The 27,084-nt window shown below is 39.7% G+C and overlaps 2 protein-coding genes across 2 annotated transcripts in view; both read right to left on the bottom strand.

Moving 5' to 3' along the window:
* MYBPC2 (myosin binding protein C2) overlaps nt 1-22,544 on the bottom strand; it is a 73,382-nt gene extending 50,838 nt beyond the window's left edge. The window contains exons 1-9 of the mRNA XM_033084021.1: nt 22,526-22,544; nt 17,501-17,533; nt 14,980-14,997; nt 13,290-13,367; nt 11,387-11,535; nt 8,183-8,300; nt 5,823-5,871; nt 4,978-5,037; nt 817-1,013 (exon numbers count right to left, since the gene is read on the bottom strand). Coding sequence (XP_032939912.1) covers nt 817-1,013; nt 4,978-5,037; nt 5,823-5,871; nt 8,183-8,300; nt 11,387-11,535; nt 13,290-13,367; nt 14,980-14,997; nt 17,501-17,533; nt 22,526-22,544 — 721 coding nt within the window. The remainder of the gene's footprint in view (nt 1-816; nt 1,014-4,977; nt 5,038-5,822; nt 5,872-8,182; nt 8,301-11,386; nt 11,536-13,289; nt 13,368-14,979; nt 14,998-17,500; nt 17,534-22,525) is intronic.
* A 3,038-nt stretch (nt 22,545-25,582) lies between these two features.
* Nucleotides 25,583-27,084, bottom strand: part of SCAF1 (SR-related CTD associated factor 1) — a 38,074-nt gene continuing 36,572 nt past the window's right edge. Inside the window, 1 exon segment of the mRNA XM_033084020.2 lies at nt 25,583-26,012. Within this exon segment, the coding sequence (XP_032939911.2) occupies nt 25,773-26,012 (240 nt within the window). The 3' untranslated portion in view covers nt 25,583-25,772.

The raw sequence follows: 27,084 nt of genomic DNA, 5'->3' as shown, positions 1-27,084 counted from the left end.
TCCTAAAAATCAAAAATAATCCCCAAAAATCCTCCAAAAAATCCCCCCCAAAATCCCAATAAATCCCAAAAATATCCCAAAAATCCTCAAAAAAATCCCCAAAAATCCCCCAGAAAATCCAAAAAAAATCCCCCCAAAAATCCAACAAATCCCCCAAAATCCTCAAAAAAAATCCCAAAAAATTCCCCCAAAAATCCTCAAAAATATCCCCCAAAAATAAAAAAAAATCCGAAAAAAATATCCCCAAAATCCCTCAAAAATAAAATAAAAAAATCCCCCCAAAAAATCTTAAAAAAAATCTAAAAATCCCCAAAAAATCCCCCAAAAACTCACGTAAAATCACCTAAAAATCATTTAAAAAATCCTAAAAATTCCCCAAATTTTCCCCAAATCCCCAGAATTGTCCCCAAATTGTCACCTTCGCTCTTCTTGGGCTCCACCTTGATCTTTTTGAGTCTCTTGAGCCACAAAATCCCCCCAAAATCATGAAAAAAATCAACAAAAAAATCACCAAAAAATGCAAAAAAATCTTAAAAAATCACCAAAAATTCCCCAAAAAAATCCCAAAAATTTCCCAAAATTGCCCAAAATCCCCAGAATTGTCCCCAAAGTGTCACCTTCGCTCTTCTTGGGCTCCACCTTGATCTTTTTGAGTCTCTTGAGCCACAAAATCCCCCAAAAAATCATGAAAAAATCAAGAAAAAAATCACCAAAAAATGCAAAAAAATTCAAAAAAATCCCCAAAAAATCCCCAAAAAAATCCCAAAAAATCCCCAAATTTTCCCAAAATCCCCAGGATTGTCCCCAAAGTGTCACCTTCGCTCTTCTTGGGCTCCACCTTGATCTTTTTGAGTCTCTTGAGCATGCCGCGCAGGTCGGTGATGCCGTACTGGAAGGCGATTCGCTCGTACTCGCTCTTCTTGGTGACGCCCTTGAGCAGCTCCCAGATCTCGGGCGGGATGGTGTCCTCTTCGTCGTCCTTCTTCTTCTTCTTCACCACCTCCTCTTCCTCCCTGGGTCATCATCATCATCATCATCATCATCATTATTGTCATCATCATCATCATCATCGTCATTGTCATCCCAACCCAACCCAACCAAATCTATCCTTGTCCTCATCATCATCGTCCTTCTTCTTCTTCTTCACCATCTCCTCTTCCTCCCTGGGTCATCATCATCATCATCTTCATCATCGTCATCATCATTGTCATCATCAACCCAACCCAACTCAACCCAACCCATCCCATCCTCCTCATCATCCTCTTCATCGTCCTTCTTCTTCTTCTTCACCACCTCCTCTTCCTCCCTGTGTCGTCATCATCTTCATCATCATTCCATCATCATCCCAACCCAACCCAACCCAACTCAACCCATCCCATCATCCTCATCATCCTTCTTCTTCTTCACCACCTCCTCTTCCTCCCTGTGTTGTCATCATCATCATCATCATCATCTTTATCATCCTATCCCATCCCAACCTAACTCATTCCTATCCTCATCATCCTCCTCGTTGTCCTTCTTCTTCTTCTTCACCACCTCTTCTTCCTCCCTGGGTCATCATCATCATCATTGTCCTCATCTTCATCATCTTCATCATCATCATCATCATCCCAACCCAACCCAACTCATCCTATCATCATCATCATCCTCAACATCCTTCTTCTTCTTCTTCTTCACCACCTCCTCTTCCTCCCTGGGTCATCATCATTGTCAGCAGCATCATCATCATCATCTTCATCATCATCATTGTCATCATCATCGTCATCCCAACCCAACCCAACCCATCCCATCCCATCATCCTCATCATCCTCTTCGTCGTCCTTCTTCTTCTTCTTCACTACCTCCTCTTCCTCCCTGGGTCATCATCATCATCATCATCATCATCATCATCATCATCATCATCATCATCATCACCCCATCCCAATCCATCATCATCATCATTGTCCTCATCTTCATCACCATCATCATCGTCATCCCAACCCAACCCAACCCATCCCATCCCATCATCCTCATCATCCTCTTCGTCGTCCTTCTTCTTCTTCTTCACCACCTCCTCTTCCTCCCTGTGTCATCAGCATCATCATCTTCATCATCATTGTCATCATCATCGTCATCATCATCATCCCAACCCAACCCAACCAAATCCATCCTTGTCCTCATCATCATCGTCCTTCTTCTTCTTCTTCACCACCTCTTCTTCCTCCCTGTGTCGTCATCATCTTCATCAATATTCCATCATCATCCCAACCCAACCCAACCCAACTCAACCCATCCCATCATCCTCATCATCCTTCTTCTTCTTCACCACCTCCTCTTCCTCCCTGGGTCATCATCATCATCATCATCATCCTCCTCCTCATCTTAATCTTATCATCATCATCATCGTCATCATCATTGTCATCATCATCATTGTCCTCATCTTCATCACCATCATCCCAACCCATCCCATCATCATCATCATCCTCATTGTCCTTCTTCTTCTTCTTCACCACCTCCTCTTCCTCCCTGGGTCATCATCATCATCATCTTCATCATCGTCATCATCATCGTCATAATCAACCCAACCCAACCCAACCCAACCCATCCCATCATCCTCATCATCATCTTCATCATCCTTCTTCTTCTTCTTCACCACCTCCTCTTCCTCCCTGTGTCATCATCATCATCATTGTCCTCATCTTCATCATCTTCATCATCATCATCATCATCCCAACCCAACCCAACCCAACTCATCCTATCATCATCATCATCCTCAACATCCTTCTTCTTCTTCTTCTTCACCACCTCCTCTTCCTCGCTGGGTCATCATCATTGTCATCATCATCATCATCATCATCATCATCGTCATCCTATCCCATCCCCATCCTCATCATCCTCATCCTCATCATCCTCCTCGTCGTCCTTCTTCTTCTTCTTCACCACCTCCTCTTCCTCCCTGTGTCATCATCATCATCATCATCATCATCCTCCTCCTCATCTTAATCTTATCATCATCATCATCGTCATCATCTTCATCATCATCATTGTCATCATCATCGTCATCATCATCCCAACCCAACCCATCCTTGTCCTCATCATCATCATCCTCCTTGTCGTCCTTCTTCTTCTTCTTCACCACCTCTTGTTCCTCCCTGTGTCGTCATCTTCATCATCACCATTGTCCTCATCTTCATCATCATCATCATCCTCATCATCGTTCCATCCCAACCCAACCCATCCCATCATCCTCATCCTCATCGTCCTTCTTCACCACCTCCACTTCCTCCCTGTGTCCTCATCTTCATCATCATCATCATCCCAACCCAACCCAACCCAACCCATCATCCTCATCATCATCCTCGTTGTCCTTCTTCTTCTTCACCCCCTCCTCTTCCTCCCTGTGTCATCATCATCATCATCATCCCATCCCAACCCATCATCATCATCATCATTGTCCTCATCTTCATCATCATCGTCATCCCAACCCAACCCAACCCATCCCATCATCCTCCTCGTCGTCCTTCTTCTTCTTCTTCACCACCTCCTCTTCTTCCCTGGGTCATCATCATCATCATCATCATCATCATCCCATCATCATCGTCATCCTATCCCATCCCTATCCTCATCATCCCCATCCTCATCATCCTCCTCGTCGTCCTTCTTCTTCTTCACCACCTCCTCTTCCTCCCTGTATCATCTTCATCTTCATCATCTTCATCATTCTCATCATCATCGTCACCTCCATCCCATCCTCATCCTCCTCATCTTCATCCCTTCCCCATCTTCATTCCATTCTCATTCTCATCGTCATCTTCATCTTCATCATCTTCATCCCATCCCCATCTTCATCCTCACCTCCATCCCAACCTCATCATCATCATCTTCATCCCAAATTCATCCTCATCATCATCTCCATCCCAACCTCATCATCCTCATCTTCATCCCATCCTCATCCTCATCATCATTCCATTCCCATCCCCATCCCATCCTCATCATCATCATCTTCATCATCCCCATCTTCATCCTCACCTCCATCCCAACCTCATCATCATCATCTTCATCCCAAAGTCATCCTCATCATCGCCATCTCCATCCCATCCTCATCATCCTCATCTTCATCCCATCCCCATCATCATCATCATTCCATCCCTTCATCCTCATCATCCTCATCTTCATCATTACCATTCTCATCTCCATCCCATCCCCGTTGTCATCTTCATCCCATCCCCATCATCATCATCATTCCATTCTCATTCCCATCCTCATCATCTTCATCATCTTCATCATCATCATCCCCATCTTCATCCTCACTTCCATCCCAGCCTCATCATCATCATCATCATCTTCATCCCAAAGTCATCCTCATCATCGCCATCTCCATCCCATCCTCATCATCTTCATCTTCATCCCATCCTCATCCTCATCTTCATCCCATCCCCATCATCATCATCATTCCATCCTCATCCCCATCCTCATCCTCCTCCTCCTCCTCATCATCATCATCATCATCATCATCTTCTTCATCCCAAAGTCATGCTCATTGCCATCTTCATCCCATCCTCCTCATCCTCATCTTCATCCCATCCCCATCATCATCATCATTCCATCCTCATCCCCATCCTCATCCTCCTCATCCTCCTCCTCCTCCTCATCATCATCATCATCTTCATCATCCCCATCTTCATCCTCACCTCCATCCCAACCTCATCATCCTCATCATCATCCCATCCACATCTTCATTCCATCCCCATCTTCATCATCCCCATCATCATAATCTTCATCCCATCCTCATCCTCCTCATCCCAACCCCATCCCTGTCATCATCTTCCTCTTCCTCCCCCTCCTCTTCCTCCTCCTCCTCCTCCTCCTCTTCCTCCTCTTCCTCCTCTTCCTCCTCCCCCTCCTCTTCCTCTTCCTCCTCCTTCTCCTCTTCCTCCTCCTCCTCCTCCTCCTCCTCCTCCTTCCCCTGCTCTTCCTCCCCCTCCTCTTCCTCCCCACCTTTTTTTCAGGAGCCCGCTGAAGTCCAGCTCTCCGGCCGACTCGTCCTTGGCGCCGTTCCTGCCGAGATTTTGGGGGGAATTTGGGGGAGATTTTTGGGGGATTTTGGGGAATTTGGGGGGATTTTGGGGGGATTTGGGGGAATTTTGGGGGGATTTGGGGGAATTTTGGGGGATTTTGGGGGAATTTTTGGGATTTTGAGGGGATTTGGGGAAATTTTGGGGGGATTTGGAGGAATTTTGGGGGGATTTTTGGGATTTTGGGGGGATTTGGGGAGAGATTGGGACAATTATGGGGGATTTGGGGGAATTTTTGGGATCCTGGGGGGATTTTTGGGAATCCCAGGGAGGAATTTTGGGGTTCCTGGGGGAGATTTTGAGGATCCCAGGGGGAAATTTTTGGGATCCTTGAAAAATTTGGTGAATCCCAGGAAAAATTTTGGGGTCCCAGGGAGGATTTTTGGGATCCTAGGGTGATTTTTGGGGGTCCCAGGGAGGATTTTTGGGAATCCCTGGGAAAATTTTGGGATCCTGGGAGGATTTTTGTGACCCTGAGGGGATTTTTAGGGATCTCAGGGAGGATTTTTGGGGTCCCTGGGGGAATTTTTGGGATCCTGAGGGAATTTTTGGGGTCCCAGAAAGGTTTTTTGGGATCCTGAGGGCATTTTTGGGATCTCTGGGTGGATTTTTGGGATCCTGAGGGGATTTTTGGAATCCTGAGGGGATTTTTGGGATCCCAGGGAGGATTTTTGGGATCCTGAGGGGATTTTTGGAATCCCAGGGGATTTTTTGGGGGGTCCCAGGAGGTTTTTTGGGGTCCCAAAATTTGGGTCCCCCCTCACTCACGTTCTCTTGAAGCTCTGCAGCAAATTGTCTGAGCCCGAGGGGCGGCCGGCTGGGGGGAGAGACCCCAAAATGTCCCAAAAATATCACAAAAATATCCCCAAAATGTCACCAAAAATATCCCAAAAATATCCCAAAATTTCCCCAAAAATGTCCCAGAAATGTCCCCAAAATGTCTCCAAAATATCCTCAAAAATGTCTCAAAAAAGTCATGAAATGTCCCCAAAAATGTTCCCAAAAATGTCCCCAAAATGTCCCCAAATATCCCAAAATATCCCCAAAAAATGTCCCCAAAAAAGTCATGAAATGTCCCCAAAAACGTCCCAAAATATCCCAAAATGTCCCCAAAAAATGTCCCCAAAAAAGTCATGAAATGTCCCCAAAATGTACCCAAATATAAAAAAAAATCCCCAAAACTGTCCCCAAAATGTTCCCAAAAATGTCTCAAAAATTTCCCAAAAATGTCCTCAAATGTCACAAAATTTCCCCAAAAATGTCCACAAAAATGTCCCCAAAATGTCCCAAAATGTCTCCAAAAATTTCCAGAAAAATGTCATAAAATGTCCCCAAATATCCCAAAAAATATCCCCCAATGTCCCCAAAATGTCCCAGAAATGTTCCAAAATGTCCCCAAAAATGTCTCAAAATTTCCCAAAATGTCCCCAAAAATGACCCAAATATCCCAAAAATGTCCCAAAAAAGTCTCCAAAATGTCCCAAAATATCCCCAAAATGTCACCCCAGAGAGATTTGGGGTGTCCTGGAGGGGCCCCAGGCAAATTTTGGGGTCCCCCAGGTAAATTTTGGGTTCTCCAGGTGATTTTTGGGGTTCCCCAGGTGAGTTTTTGGGGTTCCCCAGGTAAATCTTTGGGTATTTTTTGGGTTCCCCAGGTAAATTTGAGTTCCCCAGGTGAGTTTTTGGGTATTTTTTGGGTTCCCCAGGTAAATTTTGGGGTTCCCCAGGTAAATTTTGATTTCTCAGGTGAGTTTTTGGGTATTTTTTGGGTTCCCCAGGTGAGTTTTGGGGTTCCCCAGGTAAATTTTGGGTCCCTCAGGTGTTTATTGAGGTTCTCCAGGTGAGTTTTTTGGGTTCTCCCCAGGTGAGTTTTGTGTTCCCCAGGTAAATTTTTGGGTAAATTTTGGGTTCCTCACCTTCCACATCGATGTTGAACGAACAACCCAGGTGAGTTTTTGGGTTCCCCAGGTAAATTTTGGGGTCCCCCAGGTAAATTTTGGGTTCTCCAGGTGATTTTTGGGGTTCCCCAGGTGAGTTTTTGGGGTTCCCCAGGTAAATTTTGGGGTATTTTTTGGGTTCCCCAGGTAAATTTGGGGTTCCCCAGGTGAGTTTGGGGTTCTCCAGGTAAATTTTTGGGTTCTCCAGGTGAGTTTTGGGGTGCCCAGGTAAATTTTTGGTTATTTTTGGGGTACCCACCCTTGACATTGATGTTAAAGGAACAACCCAGGTGAGTTTGGGGTTCCCCAGGTGAGTTTTGGGTTCCCCAGGCAAATTTTTGGATATTTTTTGGGTTCCTCACCTTCCACATCGATGTTGAACGAACAACCCAGGTGAGTTTTGGGGTTCCCCAGGTAAATTTTGGGTCCCTCAGGTGTTTATTGAGATTCTCCAGGTGAGTTTTTTGGGTTCCCCAGGTGAGTTTTGGGGTTCCCCAGGTGAGTTTTTGGTATCTCCAGGTGAGTTTTGTGTTCCCCAGGTAAATTTTTGGGTATTTTTTGTGTTCCCCAGGTAAATTTTGGGTATTTTTTGGGTTCCTCACCTTCCACATCGATGTTGAACTAACAGCCCAGGTAAATTTGGGGTTCCCCAGGTGAATTTTGGGGTACCCACGTGAGTCTGAGGTTCCCCAGGTAAATTTTGGGTTCCCCAGGCAAATTTTTGGATATTTTTTGCTTTCTCACCTTCCACATCGATGTTGAACGAACAACTCAGGTAAATTTTGGGGTTCCCCAGGTGAGTTTCTGGGGTTCCTCAGGTAAATTTGGGGTTCCCCAGATGAGTTTTTTTGGTTCCTCACCTTCCACATCGATGTTGAACGAGCAGCCCAGGTGAGTTTGGGGTGCCCAGGTAAATTTTTGGGTATTTTTTGGGGTACCCACCCTCAACATTGATGTTAAATGAACAGCCCAGGTAAATTTTTGGGTTCCCCAGGTGGGTTTTGTGTTCCCCAGGTAAATTTTGGGTCCCTCAGGTGTTTATTGAGGTTCTTCAGGTGAGTTTTTTGGGTATTTTTTGTGTTCCCCAGGTAAATTTTTGGGTATTTTTTGGGTTCCCCGGGTAAATTTCAGGTTCCCCAGGTAAATTCTGGGTTCCCCAGATAAATTTTTTGATATTTTTTGGTTCCTCACCTTCCACATCGATGTTGAAGGAACAACTGTCCTTCTTGTCCTTGGCTGTGACTTCGCAGCGATAATCGCCCCGATCGCCGGGGACCACCTTGGAGATGGACAGCTCGAAGGTGTACACCTGCACAGGTGAGACAGGTGAGAAACAGGTGAGACAGGTGGGACAGGACACCTTGGAGATGGACAGCTCGAAGGTGTACACCTGCACAGGTGAGAGACAGACAGGTGAGACAGGACAGGTGGGACAGGACACCTTGGAGATGGACAGCTCGAAGGTGTACACCTGGGACAGGTGAGATACAGACTGGTGAGAGACAGACAGGTGAGATCATGTACACCTGGACAGGTGAGACAGGTGAGACAGGTAAGATAGGACAGGTGAGACAGGTGAGAACACCTGGACAGGTGAGATACAGACAGGTGAGAACACCTGGGACACGTGGGACAGGTGAGATCAGGTACACCTGGACAGGTGAGACAGGACAGGTGAGAACACCTGGGACAGGTGAGACAGGACACCTTGGAGATGGACAGCTTGAAGGTGTACACCTGGGACAGGTGAGAGACAGACAAGTGCGATCATGTACACCTGGACAGGTGAGACAGGTGAGAAACGGGTAAGATAGGACAGGTGAGACAAGTGAGAACACCTGGGACAGGTGGGACAGGTAAGCTCATGTACACCTGGACAGGTGAGACAAGTGAAACAGGGCAGGTGAGAACACCTGAACATGTGAGACAGGACAGGTGAGAACACCTGGGCAGGTGAGACACAGGTGAGATCAGGTACACATGTACAGATGAGACAGGACAGGTGAGACGGGTGAGAACACCTGAACAGGTGAGACAGGACAGGTGACATCAGGTACACCTGTACAGGTGAGACAGGACACCCTGGAGATGGACAACTCAAAGGTGTACACCTGGGACAGGTGAGACAGGACAGGTGAGAGAGAACACCTGGACAGGCGGGACAGGACACCTTGGAGATGGACAGCTCGAAGGTGAACACCTGGACAGGTGAGACAGGTGAGAGACAGGTGAGACAGGTGAGACACAGACAGGTGAGACAGGACACCTTGGAGATGGACAGCTCGAAGGTGTACACCTGTACAGGTGAGAGAGGACAGGTGAGACAGGTGAGAACACCTGGGACAGGTGAGACAGGTGAGAGAGAACACCTGTACAGGTGGGACAGGACACCTTGGAGATGGAGAGCTCGAAGGTGTACACCTGGGACAGGTGAGATAGAGACAGGTGAGACAGGACAGGTGAGACAGGTGAGACAGGACACCTTGGAGATGGACAGCTCGAAGGTGTACACCTGGACAGGTGAGAGACAGGTGAGACAGGTGAGATACAGACAGGTGAGAACACCTGGACAGGTGAGAGACAGACAAGTGAGACAGGTGAGAGACAGACAGGTGAAATACAGACAGGTGAGACAGGACAAGTGAGACAGGTGAGAGAGAACACCTGGACAGGTGAGACAGGTGAAACACAGACAGGTGAGATACAGACAGATGAGACAGGACACGTGAGATAGGTGAGACAGGTGAGAGAGGTGAAATAGGACAGGTGAGACAGGTGGGACAGGTGAGACAGGTGGGACAGGTGAGAACACCTGGGCAGGTGAGACAGGACAGGTGAGATACAGGTGAGATGCAGACAGGTGAGACAGGACACCTTGGAAATGGACAACTCGAAGGCATACACCTGGGCAGGTGAGACAGGTGAGACAGGTGGGACAGGTGGGACAGGACACCTTGGAGATGGACAGCTCGAAGGTGTACACCTGCACAGGTGAGACAGGACAGGTGAGAACACCTAGGACAGGTGAGACAGGTGAGAGAAAACACCTGGGACAGGTGAGACAGGTGAGATACAGACAGGTGAGAGGTGGGACAGGACACCTTGGAGATGAACAGTTTGAATGTGTACACCTGGGCAGGTGAGACAGGTGAGACAGGACAGCTGAGAACACCTGGGCAGGTGAGATACAGACAGGTGAGATCAGGTACACCTGTACAGGTGGGACAGGACACCTTGGAGATGGACAGCTCGAAGATGTACACCTGGGACAGGTGAGATACAGGTGAGACAGGACAGGTGAGACAAGACAGGTGAGACAGGACAGGTGAGACAGGACACCTTGGAGATGGACAGCTTGAAGGTGTACACCTGGGACAGGTGAGAGACAGGTGAGACAGGACAGGTGAGACAGGTGAGAAACAGGTGAGACAGGTGAGATACAGACAGGTGAGACAGGTGAGACAGGTGAGACAGGACACCTTGGAGATGGACAACTCGAAGGTGTACACCTGGGACAGGTGAGACAGGACAGGTGAGACAGGACAGGTGAGATACAGACAGGTGAGAACACCCGGGACAGGTGAGATAGGTGAGACAGGTGAGAGACAGGTGGGTCAGGCGAGACACAGACAGGTGAGATACAGGCAGGTGAGAGACGTGAGAACACCTGGGCAGGTGAGATGTGGGACAGGTGAGATACAGACAGGTGAGACAGGTGAGATCAGGTACACCTGTACAGATGAGACAGGACAGGTGACACAGGTGAGAGAGAACACCTGGAACAGGTGAGACAGGACACCTTGGAGATGGACAGCTTGAACAAGTACACCTGGACAGGTGAGATAGGACAGGTGAGAGAGAAGACCTTAGAGATGGAGAACTCAAAGGTGTACACCTGGGCAGGTGAGACAGGACAGGTGAGACAGGTGAGGGACAGGTGAGATACAGATGGGTGAGACAGGACACCTTGGAGATGGACAGCTGGAAGGTGTACACATGGACAGGTGAGACAAGACAGGTGAGACAGGTGAGAGAGGTGAGACAGGTGAGAGAGGTGAGACAGGTGAGAGAGGTGAGACACAGACAGGTGGGACAGGTGAGAACACCTGGACAGGTGACACAGGACAGGTGAGAGAACAGCTGGGACAGGTGAGAGCACACCAGTCGCATCCCAGTTTATCCCAGTCCATCCCAGTCCCTCCCAGTCCCTCCCAGTTTATCCCAGTCCCTCCCAGTCCCTCCCAGTCCATCCCAGTCCATCCCAGTCCATCCCAGTCCCTCCCAGTTTATCCCAGTCCATCCCAGTCCATCCCAGTCCATCCCAGTCCATCCCAGTCCCTCCCAATCCCTTCCCAATCCCTTCCCAGTTTATCCCAGTCCCTCCCAGTTCCCCACCTTGCTCTCCTTGTCGCAGCTCTCCTTGAACTGGAACCGGGCCCCGCTCTTGGCTCCCAGTTCGAGCCATTTGCCCTTGAACCATTTGATACTGGGTTTAACTGGGAGCTGGGAGCCGTCCACGCGCGCCACCACCAGCACGTCCCCGCCTGGGACGACAAAAAAAACCCGAAATTACAAAAAAAATTAACCCCCAAAATTCCAAAAAATACCCAAACCCAAAAAAATCCCCCCAAAATTCCCCCCAAAAATAAAAAAAACCCCCAAAAAAACTCCCCAAAAAAATCCCAATAATCACTGCCCCAAAAATCCCAAAATGAAAAAAAAAAACCCCAAAAATCCCAAAATCCCAAAGTAATTAAAAAAAAATGAAAATAACTCCCCCCCAAAAGACCCTTCCTAAAAATCCAAAAAAATTCCCAAAGAATTCCCCCCAAAATCCCAAAAAAACCCCAAAAATCCCCCCCAAAAAACCACCAAAAACAATTCCCAAAATGCCCCCTAAAAAACAAGCCCAAAATTTTTAAAAAAAACCCCAAAAAATCCCCAAAAATTTCTCCAAAAAATCCCAAAAACCCAAAAAACAACCCCAAAAAACCTGAAATGACAAAAAAATTAACACCAAAAATTCCAAAAAATCCCCAAAAAATCCCCCCCAAAAATCCCCCCAAAAATCCCCCAAAAAATCCTCCCCATAAAAAAACCCCCCAAAAATGACAAAATGACCCAAAAAATTAACGCTAAAAATCCCAAAATCACAAAAAAATTAACCCCAAAAAAAACCCGAAACGACAAAAAAATTAACCCCAAAAATCCCAAAATGACAAAAAAATGAACACTAAAAATTCCAAAACAACAAAAAAATTAACGTTAAAAATCCCAAAATCCCAAAAAACAACACCCAAAAAATCCCAAAATCACAAAAAAATTAAGCCCAAAAAATCCCGAAAACACAAAGAAATTAACACTAAAAATCCCCCAATTCCAAAAAAACAACCCCTAAAAAATCCTGAAAACACAAAAAAATTAACCCTAAAAAATCCTGAAATCACAAAAAAATTAAACCCAAAAAATCCCAAAATCACAAAAAAATTAAGCCCAAAAAATCCCAAAAACACAAAGAAATTAATGCTAAAAATCCCAAAATCCCAAAAAACAACGCCCAAAAAATCCTGAAATGGTAAAAAAATTAACGCTAAAAATCCCAAAATGACAAAAAAATTAATGCTAAAAATCCCAAAATGACAAAAAAATTAATGCTAAAAATCCCAAAATTCCAAAAAACAACGCCCAAAAAACCAGAAATGATAAAAAAAACTAACCTCAAAAATCCCAAAATTCAAAAAAAATCTCCCCCAAAAAATCCCAAAATAAAACAAATTAACCCTAAAAATCCCAAAACTCAAAAAATTCCCCCCAAAAAAAATCCCAAAATGACAAAAAAATTAACGCTAAAAATCCCAAAATTCAAAAAAAACCCCCAAAAAATCCCAAAATGACAAAAAAATTGACGCTAAAAATCCCAAAATGACAAAAAAATTAATGCTAAAAATCCCAAAATTACAAAAAAACAACCCCCAAAAACCCCTGAAATGACAAAAAAATAACCCCCAAAAAACCAAAATAAAAAAAATAACTCAAAAAATCCCAAAACCCCAAAAAATTCCCCCCCAAAAAATCCCAAAATAAAAAAAGATTAACCCTAAAAATCCCAAAATTCCAAAAAATTCCCCCCTTAAAAAATCCTGCAATGGTAAAAAAATTAACGCTAAAAATCCCAAAAACTCCAAAAAATTCCTCCCAAAATCCCCTCAAATCTCCCAAAATTCCTTCAGGACCCCCCAAAATTTTTTCAGGACCCCCAAAATCTCCCCAAATTTTCCAGGCCCCCTCCCCCCCTCACCGCTCTCCACCAGGACGTTTTGGGGTTTGTTGATGAAGAGCCCGTCGGGGTCTCGGGGTTCAGGGGGGTTGATCTCATCTGGGGAGGGGGGAATTGAGAGAAATTAAAATAAATTTAATTTAATTTAATTTAATTTAATTTAAATTTTTCATAAATCTGAAAATTGAGACAAATTAAATTAAATTAAATTAAAAATTTTCATAAATTCAAAAATTGAGACAAATTAAATTAAATTAAATTAAAAATTTCCATAAATTCAAAAATTGTCATAAATTAAAATCTTTTCATAAATTCAAAAATTAAATGGTATGATCCAAAAATTGAGAAAAATTAAATAATTAAATGAAATAAAAAATTTTCATAAATCCAAAAATTTTCATCTTTTAAACGGTATGATCCAAAAATTCAGACAAATTAAATTAAATTAAATATAAAATTTTCATAAATCCAAAAACTGAGACAAATTAAATTAAATTAAAATTTTTTCATAAATCTAAAAATCGTCATTTTTTAAATGGTATAATCCAAAAATTGAGACAAATTAAATTAAATTAAATTAGAAATTTTCATAAATTCAAAAATTAAATGGTATGATCCAAAAATTGAGACAAATTAAATTAAATTAAATCGAAATTTTTCATAAATCCAAAAATTGAGACAAATTAAATTAAATTAAATTAAAAATTGTCATAAATTCAAAAATGAAATGGTATGATCCAAAAATTGAGATAAATTAAATAATTAAATTAAATTAAAAATTGTCATAAGTTCAAAATTGTCATAAATCCAAAAATTGTCATTAATTAAAATTTTTAATATATTAAAAATTTTCATAAATTAAAAAATTACCATCTTTTAAATGGTATGATCCAAAAAATTGAGACAAATTAAATTAAACTAAATTAAAATTTTTTCATAAATCCCAAAATTGTCATTTTTTAAATGGTATGATCCAAAAATTGAGACTAATTAAATTAAATTAAATTCTAAATTTTCATAAATAAAAAAATTGTCATCTTTTAAATGGTATGATCCAAAAATTGAAACCAATTAAATTAAATTAAATTAAATTTAAAATGGTCATAAATCCAAAAATTCAGACCAATTAAATTAAATTAAATTAAAAATGATCATAAATTCAAAAATTGAGACAAATTAAATTAAATTGAATTTAAAATTTTCATAAATTCAAAAATTGTCATAAATTCAAAAATTGTCATAAATTCAAGAACTGTCATAAATTATTAATTTTCATAAATGCAAAAATTGTCATAAATCGAAAAATTGTCATAAATTAAAAACTGTTATAAATTCTAAAATTGTCATCTTTTAAATGGTATAATCAAAAAATTGAGACCAATTAAATTAAATTAAATTTAGAATTTTCATAAATCCAAAAATTCAGACCAATTAAATTAAATTAAATTAAAAATGGTCATAAATCCAAAAATTGAGACAAATGAAATTAAATTAAAAATTTTCATAAATCAAAAAATTGTCATAAGTTCAAAAATTGTCATAAATTAAAATTTTTCATAAAGTAAAAATTGTCATAAATTAAAAATTTTCATAAATTAAAAATTTTCATGTTTGAAATTCTATGATCCAAAATTTAAAACAAATTAAATTAAATTAAATTTAAAATTGTCACAAATCCAAAACTGTGGGGGGAGGGGAGAGGAAAACTCACCTAAATCGTCCTTGGGTTCTGGAAAAGAAATTTGGGGAGGGGTCAGAGAGAGGAAATCAACACCCCGAGATAAAATAGCCCAAAAACCCCAAAAATTTTCCAAAAATCTCCCCAAAAATCTGAAAAAAATCCCAAAAAATCCCCAAAAAACCTGCAAAAAATCCCAAAAAAATTCCCCAAAAGTCCCCCCAGAAAACCCCAAAATTTCCCCCAAAAAATCCCAAAAAATCCTCCCCAAAATAAAAAAAAAAAATCTAAAAAAATCCCCCCAAAATTCCCAAAAAAATCCCCCAAAAAATCCCAAAAATTCCCAAAAAAATCCCAAAATTTCCCCCCAAAAATCCCCAAATTTCCCCCAAAAAATCCCCAAAATCCCCCTAAAAATTAAAAAAAAAGTCCCCAAATTCCCCCCAAATTCCCCCCAAAACCCCAAAAATCTCCCCAAAAAATTTCCAAAACTCTCCCAAAAATCCCCAAAAATTCCCCTAAAAATTCCAAAAAAATCCCAAAAAATCTCCCCCAAAACCCAAAAAAACCACCAAAAAAATCTCAAAAGATTCCCCAAAAAATCCCCTAAAAAATCCCCAAAATTTCCCCAAAAATGCCCAAAAATCCCAAAAAAATCCCCAAAAAATCCCAAAAAAATCCCAAAAAAATCCCAAAAAAATCCCAAAATTTCCCCCCCAAAAATCACAATAAATTCCCAAAAATTCCCCTTAAAAATCCCCAAAATTTCCCCCAAAAGTCCCCCAAAAAAACCCAAAAAATCCTAAAAACATCCCAAAAAATTGCCCCCAAACCCAAAAAAACCCACCAAAAAATCCCAAAAAATTCCCCCCAAATCCCAAAAGAATTCCCCGACAAATCCCAAAAAATTCTCCCCAAAGCCCCCAAAAAATCCCCAAAAATCGCCCCAGAAATTGTCCCAAAACCCAAAAAAGCCCACCAAAAAAATCCCCCAAAATTCTCCCCAAATTAAAAAAAAAATCCAGAGAAATCCCCCAAAAATCCCCAAAAAAATCCCAAAAATTCCCCCCAAAAATCACAATCAATTCCCAAAAATTCCCCATAAAAATCCCCAAAATTTCGCCAATCCCCCCCAAAAAAACCCCAAAATTTCCCCCCCAAAAATCCCAAAAAATCCCCCCAAAATCCCAAAAAAATCTCAATAAATCCCCCCAAAATTTCCCCAAAAATTCCCCAAAAAATCCCATAATTTCCCCAAAAATATCCCAAATTTTACCCAAAAAAACCTCCAAAATTCCCCCAAAAAATCCCAAAATTTCCCCCAGAAAATCCCAAAAATCTCCCAAAAAATCCCTCCAAAATCCCAAAAAAATCCCAAATTTTCCCCCAAAAAATCCCAAAATATTCCCAAAAAAATCCCAAAAAATCCCCCCAAAAATAAAAAAACCTCCAAAAAGTCCCAAAAATTCCCCTTAAAAATTAAAAAAAATCCCCCAAAAAATCCCCAAAAAATCCGCAAAAAAAATCCCAAAATTTCGCCTCAAAAAATCCCAAAATTTTCCCCAAAAAACCCCATAAATTCCCCATAAAAATCCCCCACATTTCCCCAAAAAACCCAAAAAATTTCCCCCAAAATTTTCCAAAAATACCCCCAAAAATCCCCATAATCCCAAAAATGTCCCAAAATTTTCCCCCAAAAAATCCCCCAAAACACCCCAAATTTCCCCAAAAATTCCCCCAAAAATCCCAAAAAATCTCAAAAAATTCCCCCAAAATTTCCCCCAAAAAATCCCCAAAAATCCCAAAATTCCCAAAATTTCCCCAAAAAACATCAAAAAATTCCCCCAAAATTCTCCTTAAAAAATCCCAAAATTTCTCCCCAAAAAATCCCAAAAATAGCCCAAAAATTTCCCTAAAATTCCCCCCAAAATCCCCCCAAAAATCCCCAAAATCCCAAAAAAGTCTCAAAATTTCCCCCCAAAAATCCCCCAAATCCCCCCAAAAATACCCAAAATTTCCCCCAAAATCCCAAAAAAACTCAAAAAATTCCCCCAAAATTCCCCTAAAAAATCCCCCCCAAAATCCCCAAAAATTCCCCTTAAAAATCTTCAAATTTTCCTCAAAAAATCCCAAAATATCCCCAAAAATCCCAAATTTTACCCAAAAAAACCTCCAAAATTCCCCCAAAAAATCCCAAAATTTCCCCCAGAAAATCCCAAAAAATCTCCCAAAAAATCCCTCAAAAATCCCAAAAAAATCCCAAATTTTCCCCCAAAAAAACCCCAAATTTTCCCCAAAAAAATCCCAAAAAATCCCCCCCAAAGTAAAAAAAAACCCCCCCAAAATGCCAAAAATTCCCCTTAAAAATCCCCAAAATTTCCCCAAAAAATCCCCAAAATTTCCCCCCAAAATCCCCAAACTTTCCCCAAAAAATCCCCAAACTTTCCCCAAAATTTCCCCAAAAAATCCCCAAAATTTCCCAAAAAAATCCCAAAATTTCCCCAAAATTTCCCCAAAATTTTCCCAAAAAATCCCAAAATTTCCCCTCCCCCACCTTTGGGGGGCTCTGCCGGCCCCTCCCCCTCCTTTTGTTCATTTTCTTCTTTTTTTTCCTCTTTTTTCTCCTCTTTTTTTTCCTCTTTTTTCTCCTCTTTTTTTTCCTCTTTTTTCTCCTCTTTCTTCTCCTCCTTTTTCTCTTTTTTCTCCTTTTTCACCTCTTTCTTCGCAGCTGGGGGAGGGGAAAAAAAAACAAAAAAAGAGATGGGGGTGGGGGAGGGGCTGAGACCCGAAATTTATTCACTCCTCTCCAAATAAAAAAAATAAAAAAACACTCCGAAAAATAAAATTTAAAAAAAAATTAGAAAAGAAAAAGAAATAAAATAAAATAAAATAAAATAAAATAAAATAAAAGAAAAGAAAAGAAAAGAAAAGAAAAGAAAAGAAAAGAAAAAAAAATAAAGAAAAGAAAAGAAAAGAAAAGAAAATAAAAGAAAATAAAGAAATAAAAGAAAAAATAAAGGGGAAAAAAAGAAAAAAGGAAAAAAGAAAAAAAGAAAAAAAGGCAAAATTGGAAATAATAAAAAGAAGAAAAAAATAAAGAGAAAGAGAAAAACAAAAGAAAAAATAAAAAGAAAAATAAAAGGAAAATAAAAATAAAAATAAAAATAAAAGAAAATGAAAACAAAAATAAAAATGTAAACAAAAAAATAAAAACAAAAAGAAAAAAAGAAAATAAAAAGGAAAACACAAAAGAAAACAAAAAGAAAACCGAAATAAAAAGGAAAATAAAAAGGAAAATAAAAGGAAAATAAAAATAAAAATAAAAGAAAAAGAAAATAAAAATAAAAATAAAAAATGAAGTAAAAACAAAAGGAAGAAAAAGAAAAAGGAAAAGAAAAAGGAAAAGAAAAATAAAAATTAAAAAATATAAATAATAAAGAATAAAATAAATAATAAATAATAATTGATAAAGAAATAAAACAAATAATAAAATAAATTATAAATAAATAAAAAAGAAAATAATATTATAAAATATAAAATAAATAAGTAAAAAAATAATAAATAGTAAATAACAAATAAATAAATAATAAATAAAATAATAAAATAAATAACAGAAAAGAAACAATAAATAATAAAATAAAAAACCCCAATAAATAACAAACGACAGATAATAATAATAAATAATAAAACAAAAATAAAATTTAAAATAAATCTAAAAATACCAAATTTCTGTCCCAAAATCGATGGGGGGAGGTGACAAAAATGGCGGGGGTGGGGGGACAGGTGACACCAGGGGGGGGAGGGGGGTGACAAATTCCAGGGGGGTCAAATTTGGGGGGGGGTTGGGTGGTGACCCCCCCAAAATAGCGCGGGCTCAGGTGACACCGGGCTCAGGTGACATTTGGGGACACGGGGGGGGGCAGGGGGGGACACGGGGGGGGGGACACGGGGGGGGGGGACACGGGGACATCCCCACCCCCCCCCCAAAAAAAAAAACTAAAAATAAAAAAAAATTCGAAGAGAAAATGAAAAATTTGGGGGTGATTTAAAAGCGTTCCCCCCCCTCAAAAAAATGGTATGGTCCAAAAATCAAATTAAATTAAATTAAATTAAATTAAAAATTTTCATAAATTTAAAAATTGTCATAATTTCAAAAATTGTCACCCCCCCCAAAAAAAATTGGTACAGTCCAAAAATTGTTGTCACCCTCCGTTTAAAATTGGTATGGTCCAAAAAATTGGGACAACCTGAAATTGTCAAAATTGTCCCCAAAAATGGTGACAAATCCAAAATTGGCACCGCCCAAAAATTGTCACAACTCCCTCAAAATTTGTCACCTTCAAAATGTCACCCCCCACCCAAAAAAAAAAATGGTACAAGCCAAAATTGTCACCCCAAAATTGTCACAAAACCAAAAATTTTTGGAACTTCCCCGAATTGTCACAAACCCCCAAAAATTGGTACAACCCAAAATTTGTCACAAACACAAAATTTGTCACCCCCCTTCCAAAAAATAGTTTTGGAACCGTCCCAAAAATTGTCACCCCCCCAAAAAATTGGTAAGACCCAAAAATTGTCACCATCCCCTCCTCAAAAAAAAAATTTTGGAACTGCCCCAAAATTTTAACCCCCCCCCCCCAAAAAAAATTGGGACGACCCAAAAATTGTCACAAACGCCCCTCAAAAAAAATTTGGAACTGTCCCAAATTCTCACAAATCCAAAATTGTAACGACCTAAAAATTGTCACAACTTTCCCCCCCGAAAAAAATTTTGGAACTGTCCCAAATTGTCACAATCCCCCCAAAAAAATTGAGACGACCCAAAAATTGTCACAACCCCCCCTCAAAAAAAATTTGGAACTGTCCCAAATTGTCACAAATCCAAAATTGGCACTACCCAAAAATTGTCACCATCCCCCCCCCAAAAAAAAACTTTTGGAACTGCCCCAAATTGTCACAACCCCCCCTCCCCAAAAAATTTGGTACAACCCCAAAATTTTCACCCCCACAAAAAATATTTTGGAACTGCCCCAAAAATTGTCACCCCTCAAAAAAATTGGTAAGACCCAAAAATTGTCACAACCTCCCCATCAAAAAAAATTTTTGGAACTGCCCCGAAATTGTCACAAATCCAAAATTGGTACGACCCAAAAATTGTCAAAAACCCAAAATCGTCACCCCACAAAATGTCACCCCCCCCAAAAAAAAAATTGGCACGATCCCCTCTCCAAAAAAAAATTTTGGAACTGCCCCAAAATTCCGCCCCCCCCCAAAAAAAAAAATTTGGTACAACCCCAAATTTGTCACCCCACATAAAAAATTTTGGAACTGCCCCAAAATTGTCACCCCCCCAAAAAAATTGGTAAGACCCAAAATTTGTCACAACCTCCCCATCAAAAAAAATTTTGGAACTGTCCCAAATTGTCACAAATCCAAAATTGGTACGACCCAAAAATTGCCAAAAACCCAAAATCGTCACCCCACAAAATGTCACCCCCCAAAAAAAAAATTGGTACAACCCCAAATTTGTCACCCCACATAAAAAATTTTGGAACTGCCCCAAAATTGTCACCCCCCCAAAAAAATTGGTAAGACCCAAAATTTGTCACAACCCCCCCATCAAAAAAAAATTTGGAATTTCCCCAAATTATCACAACCCCCCCCAAAATTCTCACCCCCCCCAAAATTGATAAAATCCAAAATTTGTCACAACCCCCCCATCAAAAAAAAAATTTTGGAACTGCCCCAAAGTTGTCACAAATCCAAAATTGGTACAACCCAAAAATTGTCAAAAACCCAAAATTGTCACCCCACAAAATGTCAACCCCCCCCCAAAAAAAAATTGGCACGATCCCCTCTCCAAAAAAAACTTTTGGAACTGCCCCAAAATTTTAACCCTCCCCCAAAAAAAAATTGGGACGACCCAAAATTTGTCACATCCCCCCCCAGAAAAATTTTTGGCACTGTCCCAAATTGTCACAATCCTCCCCCACCAAAAAAATTTGGTACAACCCCAAAATTTTCACCCCCACAAAAAATTTTGGAACTGCCCCAAAATTGTCACAAATCCAAAATTGGTACAACCCAAAAATTGTCAAAAACCCAAAATCGTCACCCCACAAAATGTCACCCCCCCCCCAAAAAAAAAATTGGCACGATCCCCTCTCCAAAAAAAATTTTTGGAACTGCCCCAAAATGTCACCCCCCCCAAAAAAAAAAAAATTTGGTACAACCCCAAATTTGTCACCCCCCCAAAATTTTGGAATTGCCCCAAAATTTTAACCCCCCCCCCAAAAATATTTGGTACAACCCCAAAATTTTTCACCCCCCAAAATTTTTTTGAACTTTCCAAAAATTTTCACACCCCCCCCCCAAATTGGTACAACCCAAAATTTGTCACCCCCACCCCAAAAATTTTTGTCCCCTCCCCCCCCCCGGTTCTGATTTGATGACGTCATCGGGGGGGGGCTCAGGTGTCACCTCCCCCCCCAAAAAAAAATTTGGGGGGGGTCACGTGACCCCCTCACCCCAAAATTTTAATTTTTCCACCCCAAAATTCTCCCCCTACCCCAAAAATTTGGAATATTCCACCCCCACTTTGAGAATTAATTAATCCCGGTAATTAATTGAGGATTAATTGAGGATTAATTAGGAATTAACTGAGGATTAATTGAGGATTAATTAGGAATTAATTGAGGATTAATGGATAATTCATTGGGAATTTAATTGAGGATTAATTGAGAATTAATTGAGAATTAATTGAGAATTAATTGAGAATTAATTGAGAATTAATTGAGGATTTATTAGGAATTAATTTGGAATTAATTGAGGATTACATGAGAATTAATTGAGGATTTATTAGGAATTAATTGAGAATTATCTGGGAATTAATTGAGAATTAACAGAATTAATTGAGAAGTAATTGAGAATTAATTGTGAATTAATTGAGAATTAATTGTGAATTAATCTCATTAACACGTCTTAATTAAATTAATTAAACAAATACACAAATTACAATTAATAAAAATTAGTAAATTAATTAAAGCAATTAAAGTAGTTAAGCAATTAAGTAAGGTAATTAAGTAATTAAATAATTAAATAATTAATTAAAGTAATTAAAGTAATTAAAGTAATTAAAGTAATTAAAGTAATTAAATTAAATTAAATTAAATTAAAAATAATTTCAATGATTTCAATAAACGAAATTGATTTCAAAAATTCAATTAATTAAATAAATAAATAAATAAATAAATAACTTAAAAAAATAAAACTAAAAAAGTAAATAAATTCCATTAATAAATTAATGATTAAATTAAATCAATTAAATAAATTCAATTCGATTGAAAAAATGAGTTAATAAACTATTTTTTAAAAGAATTAAATAATTAAGTCAATTAAATTAATTAATAATGTTGAATTAAATTAAATTAAATTAAATCCATAAATTCAATGAACTAAAATATTTAAATAAAAAAATTTCTAAAAATTAAAATAAAAATATTTTAAATAAAAAATCCCTGCTAAACCAAATTAATCCCCCCGATTAATTAATGAGTTAATGAGTTAATTAATTAATTACCAGCCTTGGCCTCGGGCATGGCGGCGGCTCCGGGGGGGTCCCGAGTGTCCCCTCCCCCCCCCCGGGATCCCGATTTAAACCCGCGCCCCTCCCCCCCCCCCCCCGGGAATCCCCTTTGGTTCCGCCCACTCGGACCCAACCACGCCCCTGGGGGGGGGAATTCCCCTCCCCCCCCTTAATGGAACATTCCAGAGCCATTTAGGGACACTCGGATCGAACCACTCCCCCTCACGGGGGGGGAATTCCCGTTTTTTCCCCTCCCCCCCTCAATGGAACATTCCAGAGTCATTTAAGGTCACTTGGACGGAACCACCTCATGGGGGAAGGGGGGAATTCCCGTTTTTTCCCCTCCCCCCCTTAATGGAACATTCCAGAGCCATCCATGGACATTTGGATCAAACCACCTTATGGGGGAGGGGGGGAATTCCCCTTTTTTTTCCCCTCCCCCCCGTAAATGGAACATTCCAGACCCCCCTCAAATGGAACATTCCAAACCGCCCCCCCCACCCTTTTGGGACGTGGAAATCCCCAAATTTTGGGGGGGGGTTTCCAGCCCCTCCCCCCCAAAAAAATTTTGGGGTCCCCTCTCCTCAAATTTGGGAGCTCCCACCTCCATTTTTTGGGGTCATTTCTCGATTTTTTAGGATTTTTCCCCCCCAATTTTTTTTGGGATTTTTCCCGCCAAAATTTTGGGATTTCCTCCTCAATTTTTTGGGGTTCCCTCCCCGATTTTTGGGATTTTTCCCGACAAAATTTTGAGATTTCTCCCCAAATTTTTTGGGATTTCCCCCCCAAATTTTTTCAGATTTCCTCCCCAATTTTTGGGATTTTTTCCTCATTTTTTTGAGATTCCCTCTCCAAATTTTTGGGATTTCCCGCCCAAATTTTTGGAATTTCCTTCACCAGTTTTTAGGGATTTCCTCCCCAATTTTTTGGGATTTCCCCGCAAATTTTTGAGATTTCTCCCCAATTTTTTTTAATTTCCCTCCCAATTTTTTGGGATTTTCCTCCCCATTTTTTTGAGATTTCCCTCCCAAATTATTTTGGATTTCCTCTCCAATTTTTTGGATATCCCTTCTGAATTTTTTAGGGTTCCCTCCCCCATTTTTTGGCATTTCCTCCCCAAATTTTTGGGGATTTCCCCCCCAATTTCTGGAATTTTCCCCTCAATTTTTTTTATTCCTCCCCCATTTTTTGGGATTTCCTCCCAATTTTTTGGGATTTCCTCCCTAATTTTTTGGGATTCCCTCCCCATTTTTTTGAGATTTCTCCCGCATTTTTTTTTTATTTTCTCTCTAATTTTTTGGGATTCCCTCCCCAATTTTTTTGAGATTTCCTCCCCAAATTTTTTGCCATTTCCTCCTCAAATTTTTGAGATTTTCTCCCCAAATTTTTGGGATTCCTTCCCCATATTTTTTGGGATTTCCCCCCCAAATATTTGAGATTTCCTCCCCAAATTTTTGAGATTTCTCCCCCATATTTTTTTGGGATTTCCCCCCCCAATTGTTGGCATTTCCTCCCAAAATTTTATTTATTTTCCCCCCAAAATTTTTGTGATTTCCCCCCAATTTTTTTTTTATTTCCTCTCCAATTTTTTGGGATTCCCTCCCCATTTTTTGGTATTTCCTCCTCAAATTTTTGGGGATTTCACCCCCAATTTTTGAGATTTCCCCCCCATATTTTTTGGTATTTCCCTCCCCATTTTTTTGAGGTTTCTCCCCGAATTTTTTTTAATTTCCTCTCCAATTTTTTGAAATTTCCCCCTGAATTTTTTGTGATTTTCCTCCTAATTTTTAAGGGTCTCCCTCCCCAGTTTTTGTTGGGATTCCCTCCCCATTTTTTTGAAATTTCCCCTCAATTTTTTGGGATTTCTCCCCCAATTTTTATGGATTTTCCTCCCCAATTTTTTGGGATTCCATCCTCATTTTTTTGGTATTTCCTCCTCAAATTTTTTGGGATTTCCCCCAAATTTTTTGAGATTTCCTCCCCCACATTTTTTGATTCCCCCCCCAAATTTTTTGTGATTTCCCCCCCAAATTTTTGTGATTTCCCCCCGATTTTTTTTAATTCCTCCCCCATTTTTTGAGATTTTCCACCCCAATTTTTTGAGATTTTCTCCCCAAATTTTTGAGATTTCTCCCCCAATTTTTTTGGTATTTCCTCCCCAAATTTTTGAGATTTCTCCCCCATATTTTTTGGGATTTCCCCCCCCAATTGTTGGCATTTCCTCCCAAAATTTTATTTATTTTCCCCCCAAAATTTTTGTGATTTCCCCCCAATTTTTTTTTATTTCCTCCCCAATTTTTTGGGATTCCCTCCCCATTTTTTGGTATTTCCTCCTCAAATTTTTGGGGATTTCACCCCCAATTTTTGAAATTTTCCCCCAAATTTTTTGGTATTCCCTCCCCATTTTTTTGACGTTTCTCCCCGAATTTTTTTTAATTTCCTCTCCAATTTTTTGAAATTTCCCCCTGAATTTTTTGTGATTTTCCTCCTAATTTTTAAGGGTCTCCCTCCCCAATTTTTTAAGGATCCCTCCCCATTTTTTTGAAATTTCCCCACAATTTTTTGGGATTTCTCCCCCAATTTTTATGGATTTTCCTCCCCAATTTTTTTGGATTCCGTCCTCATTTTTTTGGTATTTCCTCCTCAAATTTTTTGGGATTCCCTCCAAATTTTTTGAGATTTCCTCCCCCACATTTTTTGATTTCCCCCCCAAAAATTTTTGGTATTTCCCTCCCCATTTTTTTGAGGTTTCTCCCCCATTTTTTTTTATTTCCTCTCTAATTTTTTGAAATTTCCCCCCAAATTTTTTGTGATTTTCCTCCTAATTTTTAGGGGTCTCTCTTCCCAATTTTTGTTGGGATTCCCTCCCCGTTTTTTTGAAATTTCCCCCCAATTTTTGGGGATTTCCCCCCCAATTTTTGAGATTTTCCCCCCAAATTTTTGTGATTTCCCCCCAAATTTTTGAAATTTCCCCCCAATTTTTTACGCTTTTCCCCCCAAATTTTTGTCCCCCCACCCCCCAAAAAACCACACCTCCTCCTGCTGCCTAAATCCAATTTATCATTTATCATTTTCAGGGGGATTACAGAGCAAAATTTTAGGGGGCAGATCTCAGGGAAAAAAAAAAAAAAAAAGGAAAAAAAAGGGAAGAAAAAAATCAGGAAAATTTCTCCAAAATTCATGCGAACCGGACCGAACCATTATTTCCGCGGCGGGGGGGGACGGGGGTGGAATTTTCTATTTACAGCGGGGGGAGGGGGAGGGTGGGGGGCAGGGTTTTGTCCCCGGGGTCTTTTTGGGGTCCCCCAGGGTTTGGGGGGTCCTCAGGGGGGTTTCCCGGTCCGGCCCCGCCCCCTCCAGCCCCTCCAGCCCCTCCCCCGCGGCGGCCGCGCTTCCGGAAGTATTTGTAGCGCTGGACGTAGGCGCACACCAGGTTGTTCACCTTGACGGGGTTGATCTCGCCGCTGCGGCTGTGGCAGATCTGAAAAGGGAGAAGAAAAATAAAAATTAACATAAAAATTAAAATTTGGAATTTTTTGGATTTTTTTGGATTTTTTGGGATTTTTTGGGTGATTTTTTGGCGGTTTTTTGGAATTTTTTGGGGATTTTTTAGGGATTTTTTAGAGATTTTTTCAGGATTTTTAAAGGGTTTTTTGGGGAATTTCTGGAATTTTTTGGGGATTTTTTTTAGTGTTTTTCCAGAATTATTAAAGGATTTATTGGGGACTTTTTTGGAATTTTTTGGGATTTTTTTCAGAATTTTTTGGGATTTTTTGGGGTTTTTCTGGGATTTTTAAAGGATTTTTGGGGATTTTTAGGAGATTTTTTCAGAATTTTAAAATTATTTTTTGGGAGACTTTTTGGAATTTTTAAGGGTTTTTTTTGGTTATTTCAGGGGATTTTTCAAATGATTTTTTTCAGAATTTTTTGGGGATTTTTCAAGATTTTTTCAGAATTTTTTGATGACTTTTTTGGGATTTTTTTTAATTTTTGATGATTTTTTTTGGAATTTTTGCAGGAATTTTTGGGAATTTTTGGGGATTTCTTTGTAATTCTTCGGGGGAATTTTTTGGTTTTTTTTCAGAATTTTTTTGGATTTTTTTAGAATTTTTTTGGGATTTTGTTCACCCTGATGGGGTTGATCTCGCCGCTGCGGCTGTGGCAGATCTGGAAAGGGGGAAATAAAAATAAAAATTAAAATTAAAATTAAAATTTGGAATTTTGGGGGTTTTTTTTGGTTTTTTTTTGGACTTTTTTGGATTTTTTTGGGATTTTTTGGGTGATTTTTGGCGGTTTTTCGGAATTTTTGGCGGATTTTTTGGAATTTTTTCAGTGTTTTTTTGGATTTTTTAGGGATTTTTTAGAGATTTTTTCAGAATTTTAAAAAGGAATTTTTGGGATTTTTTTGAGTCTTTTTTAGTGTTTTTCCCAGAATTTTTTAAGGATTTTTTGGGAATTTTTGGGTTTTTCTGGGATTTTTTTAAGGATTTTTTGGGAATTTTTAGAGATTTTTTCAGAATTTTTAAATGATTTTTAGGGAGATTTTTTTGAAT

The sequence above is a fragment of the Catharus ustulatus genome, chromosome 35 (genome assembly GCF_009819885.2).
Source record: "Catharus ustulatus isolate bCatUst1 chromosome 35, bCatUst1.pri.v2, whole genome shotgun sequence".
Classification (NCBI taxonomy): domain Eukaryota; kingdom Metazoa; phylum Chordata; class Aves; order Passeriformes; family Turdidae; genus Catharus; species Catharus ustulatus.
This window is presented reverse-complemented; position numbering and strand designations above follow the sequence as displayed.